The sequence below is a fragment of the Rhagoletis zephyria genome, unplaced genomic scaffold (genome assembly GCF_001687245.7).
Source record: "Rhagoletis zephyria isolate East Lansing unplaced genomic scaffold, Rhagoletis_zephyria_1.1 Rzeph_scaffold_04646, whole genome shotgun sequence".
NCBI classification, from domain to species: domain Eukaryota; kingdom Metazoa; phylum Arthropoda; class Insecta; order Diptera; family Tephritidae; genus Rhagoletis; species Rhagoletis zephyria.
In genome coordinates this window covers 29,458-37,312 of record NW_016161729.1, presented here as the reverse complement: position 1 = coordinate 37,312, position 7,855 = coordinate 29,458, and the positions used below count along the sequence as shown (strand labels likewise).

Sequence of the window (7,855 nt, the reverse complement as noted above, 5' to 3'; positions counted from 1 at the left end):
CATTTATGGAGAAAACTTTTCTAGCTCAGCTACCGAAGGATATTTTTGCATCGTTATTTAAATTTAATGCTAAACAACAACCTAGTAAAATCAATTTATTACACAATTTTCTTGTGAAATTACGAATGTGACAGAACTTCATTTGCGCTATTAGGGAAAAGAGCCATTCGAGAGATTAACATCAAACACGTAAAGCTGATGAAATTAGAACGGAAAATCTGAAGTTAAAAACACGTGCGTAGATATGTGTGTACGAGTATGTACCCATCTACGGTGTATAAAGTTTGAAGACATAAACCTGCATACAAATTGATATAGTAAATAGATGCTTCGAACTTAGGACAAAAAACGAATCATTCACACACACACACACATCCATGCGTACAAAGAGTACGGTCGCTATAGAAATGAACGGTAATTTAACCTGACAACTTTCCACCCTCGTAGAAGATGACTGAACCAGTGGACAGACAAAAGACCCTTCGAGCGACCTACCAAGCAACGAACTACTACTATCCAATCGATAAAAAAGACCTTTGGTTTTGATGGCTGCAGAAACATTTTCCATGAATTTCAGGGTTTAAGTTCGTCGTCTACGGGCATATACACATACATAAGTACATTTGTATGTACAAAATGAATAATGTATGGCAGGACTAAAGCCGGAAGGGAACGAAAACATGAAACGAGTATGAAATAAGTGAAGACCCAAACGCTAGGTAGTCACCACCAAAGAATTGCCTTAGCTGTTATGTACTATTTACCTACTGAAATATGTACAGAAAATACTCGTATATCAAATTACGTTGAAAAGTTTGCTAACAAGCGGACTATGTAGAAGACTAGTAGGTCGAAAATATCCTGAATTTCAAACGAGAAACGACCACACACGCAAAACGGTAGGAGAAGAGTACAGGCGCACACAGATATGACGTGAACGCACCCAGATGGAAAACTGCTTTAACCGGTTAGTCAGTAGTCGTTCGTTAACTACTTCTGGGAAGGCTTTACTTAGCTAAATTTTGTTTGAAAATAAACTAAAATCTAGCGTTTGTTAAAAATTGCGTTCTACCACAAATTGAATCTCGTAAAGCAGGCTTTCTCAAAGTGGGAAGCGTATGCCTGGGGTGCCGCTAATGGCTACGTCCATATGTATACTAGTTGTGTGGGCAAATTTTTTAAACTTTCCATGCACAACGCAAGCGGTTTGATCCAACTTCAACATGGCGGCCAGAAAATCAAAAAACATTTGATTTTTAGTAAAATTACCTTCAGCGGCTCGTCAAACCCCATACACAACAGAAATGGCTTTGAGCCATGGGATACTTATTTCGCTTGGTTTGTCAAGCCGCTTGTGTGGTTATGTAGTACATTTTGGCAACGAAAAATTGAATCAGAAAATTTTCAGAAAAATAGCCGAAAACGTTCACTTTTCACAACCATTTTCGGTACTTTTTTTTTAGACCTAATCCGCGTTTCATCCACTTTTCTTTCGGTTTTCGGATTAATTTTCGGATTTTTTTGCTGGCTGGGCTGTTCTCGTAACAAGCGCTGCAGCTTCGAGCACATGTATATGTTACTTATTCTTTGGAACTTCACAATCACACTGTGAATTTTTTAGTTTGCAACTTGACGAAAGTACCGACGCAGTGGGACTTAATGTTCCCTGTCGTGTTAGTGAGGTACCCATTCGCAATGCGAATCGAAGAAGAACTTTTGATGAGTGAAGTACTTGAGACTTACACCACCATCGACGAAATTTTTAAAGCTAAATATCGACAAAATTGGACAGAAAAATGGTTTGAAATGGCGCAAGTGTGCGGATATTTGCAATGCAGTGCAGCGCACTATATGATCCGTCGGTATTCTCTGGCGACTAGGAAGATGCCGCCACTAGATTTAAAACCCGTATTGGATGACGCTGCGAAGATAACTGAGGCCTGCGATTTAAAATACATTTTTGGTTTTTTCAAGCACGTCAAGATTTTTCTTATTGGTGACATGTATATTTTAGAACTTCTAGCAATTTGCATGAAAACTCCATGAATAAACAAATTAAATCAGAAACCCTGCCAGCATTTAGAAGATCGTTTTCTCGTCTATCCCAAAGAAGCAACGTCTGAGGCACTTCTAAACGTTAGTTGAAAGATGGTCCATATTTTACAAAAACAAAATACACTACTATCGCGTTTTTAACTTCTTATCGTGCAAAAAGAAGACAATTTCTGGTTTGTCTAGTTAACAAAAATATGGGTATATTTTTTTTCGGTATAGAACAATCTTAGGGGGTGAGAGTATACAAATTCCGACTTCACTTTTTCACATGAATTTTTGGATCACCCTAATGTACATATATACATTGCGGCATCCAACCTGGAGGAAAACTCTGGCTGATATTCGTCTACATATATACATGGCCAACGACGACAAGGTAGAACCCGCCCCCGACGCTGCTGAGAGAAGTTTTAGCTCTGAGGCTAGGCGTAGGAAAACAAACTTTGTGAGAGAGGACAAAAACGCAAGCGTTCAGTAAATTTTTGATTGTATTTTAAGCGAGGATTTAGCTATGTGAGCCGTTTATTTTGAAAGTGGGATAAGTACTCTTAAAAACGTGTTTTGTATAATACTAATCACAATTTAACAGTAGCTATTCTTTTAAAACAAAATTTCACCGAAATAACTATCTACTGAGGTTTTGTTCGCGAGCAGTTTTGCTAATCAGCTGTATAACGAAGATTTTTATTTTGAAAGTGCCATAAATCACTCAAAAAAATAACAGTCATTACACCGAGAATTTCATAAAAAAAATATACTCACTAAACTAGGAGCAAAATATAAAAAACAACTGCATTTTTATTTCTTCTCTCTGGCGTCAGGATGTTTTTAAGGACTTTGAAATTTCAAGTACTTGTATGAGTAGTTCCTAAACTTATTTAAAAAATGGGCTCCAAATGAAACATGAAATTCTGTAGAATTGAAAAATAATAAATTGTTGGTATTTATTTTATTTTATGTTTGTAGGCTAGTCAGATCTTTTGAGTTTTGGTGCGAATAAAACCACTTTATTCCACTGTTTGTTTTTTCGGTTAATACTTAATGTGTGGGTTTTTTTTTGTATTTCTGTATATTTGTTGTAACAGATAAAATAAACACTACCCCTGAGGATTCTAAAAAAGTTTTAGCGAAACGTCGGGTGAAAAGTGGAATAAAGTAGTTTTATTCGCACCAAAACTCAAAAGATCAGACTAGCCAACAAACATAAAATAAAATAAATTTGCCGTATTTATTTTTGAAAAATTATAGGTTAAGGATTATATACACAAGACCACATCCTCGAATTTCGTCCTTCTACTTTAATAGCCTAAAAACATAAATATAATTAAAAGGGTATTTTCAATACCAATACTTCCTTGTGAATAAAAAAAAAAATCAATATTTTTAAATTCTAATAGGCGGCATACGCGGTGCGTAGTAAAAATAAATATGTGTTAGTTACACCGACATAACTCTGGATGACTCAACTGCGTGTAGTCGAAACAGTACACAGTTGAATTGTGAGTCGGACGCACCGTGTATGCCGCCTGTAAAGATTTTTTTCTTTTATTTGATAACCATCTTTTTATCCTAGTTAGCACTGAATTTTTTAAAGAATATTAAGGGATCCTTTTGCGAAATATCCTGCTGTGGTGTTTTGCCTTTCTTGTGGCATTTTGATAAAACAACTTATCTCGAGGTAAACCCTTTTTACTTAAAAAAAAAAAATAATCATTGGCTTCTCAAACAATCAGTCCTATCGGCAATTCCATGTGAATAAATCTTTCCCATAATTTAATATGCAAAACAAAAACAAATTGGGGAAACTAGTTTTTGTTTTGCTTTATAATTTTTGGAAGTATTTTTTCATGTGAAATTCGCGATAGAGCCGACTATTTCAACGACTAACTAGCCGCAGGTGCTCTTTAAGATGCTTTTCCAAAATATATCTATAAGTTTAAAAAATGTATAATTTTTGTAGGGCAACTTATACTTTTTTAACCCAAAGCCAAACCTTCTAAAGGCATTTGAGTTGTTTTATCAAAATGCCGCATACATACATATATGTATGTATGTGAATAAAATTATTTAATGCAAAAATAAGAACACTGCATATATACATATCGCACACCCTCTTCAAAACGGGCACAACTCAAAAATCAGATCCGAAAATATAATTGCTCGGGGGTTGTACAGTTTTAACGCAATTAATATAAATAGATAGGGATAGAGATTTTCCATTAATTGGAATTAATTAATCCCGTCAATTAATTTAGCAAAAAAATCTACAGAATGCTTTTTTGATTTGTGCCTCTTTTGAAGAGGTTGTGCGATATGTTATAAAACGAATCTTAAGAGTAGCTATTTTAATATTTCATTTTGTTTAATTACACATTTGTTTGCTGGTTTTAAGGGCCGACATAGGCCCACTTACACATACATACATATGTATGTAATATACATATAATACAAATCAACTTATATTCATCACTACAAAAGTACCTAACTGATAATTTTTAACTTTTACAGCGAAATCTTTTTTTTTTAAATAAACATAAGAAATTAAGACTCCTTTCTAGGAAGTTTGTATGATTTAAAATATCGCTTTGAATTTAGCGGTGCGCTTTTATTTGAAAGCCAATTAACAAAATAATATAAAAAAAATATTTCAAAGAAAAATCCTATTTAGCGCATTTTGCCGTGATGGCGACAATATGTCCTTAGATTCTAATATTTCCATACATGTACATACTACATAGACTACACATACTGTGGCGAACATTAACTTTAAAACAAGTTAACGTCGATTAAACCACGTGTTAGGAAAATGTTCTTACATTAGTTACACTAGCTTCCGAAATATATCGAGCCCTAATCGTTAAAAAGATGTAAGCGACATTTTTGTCAAAATTTTACTTCTGATGCAGAAATGCATTTAGATGCTCAAGGAACGTTTTTGCATCAATAATAAAGTTTTGTAAAAATCAAATTCGCTTACATCTTTTTGACGGTTAGGGCTCCATATATAGATACATACATTTTATTTTGGAATTTTCAATTATCATTCTTCTGAGGTGGATGCTTGAATATTTCTTCGAGCTGTGATATCAAGCCAATAACACGATAGTTCTCCTCCAGCATTGCAAATTCTTCCAGGGGCTTCAACAATTTAAGCGCATCTTTGTAGTTAGTCACATGCCTTGGTAGTTCCTCCTCCTCGCGATCGCTATGTTCCGACCAATGACCAGGACTGTGTGTAGTTGGTTCAACATGCGCGCCAATCGATTCGATCTTTTGTATCTTCAACGGTCGCGGTAGCTCGACCAACTGATCGTCATTTCCCCGCTTTCTGTTATCGCCTGCTGCTGGAGTTGGTGATGCGACTGCAGTGATCAACGATGGAGCTGCTGGCGCAGCTGGTATTGGCCCCACTGGTGGCGGTACCAGCGTACTCAAACTCACCACCCTCAATGCAGGCACTTGCGCACCGCTACCGTTGTGGTTGGGGTGTTCACGTTTTTGTTGGCGCGCAATTTGCGTCGCTGTCGCTGTCACTGTCACTGTCGTTAGCTTTGCTGGGAGCTGGTGATGGAGTTGTGCCTTCGTAACTGGTGGCGCCGTAGGCGATGCCGATGGTGGTGGTGGTGGTGGTGGTGGCAATAGTTCACTTAAATTTGGTTTCACATCTTTCACCGCCTCATCTGCATCCAATTCAATAACTTCCTCCTTGATCTTGGCTGCCAACGCAGCAGCTGCTTGCTTGGGGCTTGGCATTCGTGGCGCTTGTGTACGCGACGCGGCGGATTCATCACTGCGCCGCAGGTTTAATGTGTGTATTTGTACAAGTGGCGTAGTTGCAGTTGCACTGGCAGCAGTGCCAGATGCTGAGGCATTGTGAGCAGCTCCATCGCCTTGCCAATGTGGTTTCGCTGTCTCTTTTGGCGCCAGCGTTATAGTGCTCGGCGCCAGTTTCTTGTTCTCCTGCCGGCTGCAGTAGCTAAGTATGTCTTTCAGATCCAAGGAGAGCGGCGGCGGACGCGCATCCTGTGATTCCTCTAGCATTGTTGGAACTGTGATGGTAATGTAGTGATCCAACCACTCCTTGTCCGGATAGAAGTTATCGATCTTCAGCATTTCCTTAAGATCGCAAGCCACTTTTCGCAGCGAGTTCTCATCCATGCGCATCTTGTGATGATATCTAGCGCGCTGCCAATACTCGAAGAGTGTCTTCGATAGAAAATTGATCTTACGCAGCCGGCGCTGCTTGATTTCTTGTAATGCTGCCTCATTTTCGCCCGAAACAGCTATGCGTGTGGCAGTGCGATAGAGATCGGATTCTCTGTCCTCCACCGGTTCGGGCGGAGGCGTCTTCGCGTCAGCTTTCGCTTGGTTTTTTGTGCAAAATGTCATTATATCCTTGAGATCGAGTGAGACAGGTGGCGTGCGTGTGATTGTGATTTGTCGATTGGATAGTGAGAAATTGTACATGGCCTTGAAGTGATTCATCCATGCCTTAGTCGGCATAAAATTATCGATTTGTATGAGACTACGAAATTCGAATGCTTTCATACGTAAAAGCTCTTCGGTGATATGTGCCTTAGTGTGGAATTGCGCTCGCTGTATATACTCGTAAAGACATTCGCCTAGAAAGCGTATCTTGCGAGTGCGCCAGTCCTGTCCGTTGGTATCATTAGGCATTTCCACATTTCTTGTCGCTGCATAAAATTTCAGAATTGCATCGCGATTGGCGATTATATTTTTGATCTGTTCCCAGCTGCAGTTGAACATTTTCGCCACTTTGGTATACATTGGTCGGCAGTCATAGGCTTCAATGGCAGCAACACGCTCCTCCAGCGTCAAAATATTACGAATACGCTGCGGACTTGGCTCCAGCACAGTTTGATCGATGTCAATGTATTCCTTGCCACTCTGAAATGATGCAGTACGATTAGGAGAGCGTTTCGGTATTGGAGTTTGTAGTAAAAATTAACAAAAAAAAAATGTTTGAGGTGTTATCTCAAAACTTGTTTGGTTAGTAGTGATTTGGTTTAGAGAGGAGTTGGGATATTAGTACTAGTCTCGAAATAGTCCTGGAGTCTACTCTGTATTGCGATTCAAAAAGCAAATCAGTCGGTGTCGGCTTTTGAATCGTATTGAGTTTAGAGTTTAAATGGTCGGAACTAACACAAATCGACGCGTACAGAAAACAGCACTCAGACTACCATTGCCGTCCATTGTAAGTTTACATACTCCATTTTAATAAATTTTAAAGCTACATGGTCTGCGTGGTTCAAATTCTAGGCGACGCTGCAAGCAAGTTCCACAGCGCCTTCCGAAAATACAGAAAGTCCGTTTTTCAATTTTTTCGTTAAAGACAACATTTATTCTTGTATTGCCAGAGCACTGAGAACCCAACTTTATTTTTAAGAGAATTGAAGGACCTACTCGTAGCTGTGTACAGTGGGCCGTGAAAAATCAGTAATCTTTAAGGTATAGTCCAACATTGTGGAAGGTTCATGATTAAAGCCCTTTAGTTTCACACTTTTAAATTTGGCTAACGAGGATGTCCTAGTGTTATGATGTTCACCTTTTAGCAATAATTATTTTTAATTCAATTTAATTAAAAAAATATATACATTTTTCTTTTTAAAACAATAAATACTAATAAAAAAAGAAAATTATAAAACTAAAATAAATAAAAAGATGAAAATAAAATTTAACAAAATGAATTAAAAAATATTAATGTTCTTTTTAAAAATAATAAAATCTAAAAACTAAATTAGAAAAAGCAAATAATTTATCTAAAAGAAGAAAGTAGTTC

The 7,855-nt window shown here is 37.6% G+C and overlaps 1 protein-coding gene across 3 annotated transcripts in view; it reads right to left on the bottom strand.

The window, feature by feature from the left end:
* Positions 1-4,317: 4,317 nt before the first annotated feature.
* Positions 4,318-7,855, bottom strand: part of LOC108371015 (uncharacterized) — a 14,306-nt gene continuing 10,768 nt past the window's right edge. For 2 of the 3 annotated variants that reach the window (XM_017626491.1, XM_017626490.1), the window contains one exon: positions 4,318-6,963. In XM_017626491.1, coding sequence (XP_017481980.1) covers positions 5,089-6,963 — 1,875 coding nt within the window. In that variant the 3' untranslated portion in view covers positions 4,318-5,088. The remainder of the gene's footprint in view (positions 6,964-7,855) is intronic. The other variant, XM_017626489.1, reaches the window with a different exon arrangement.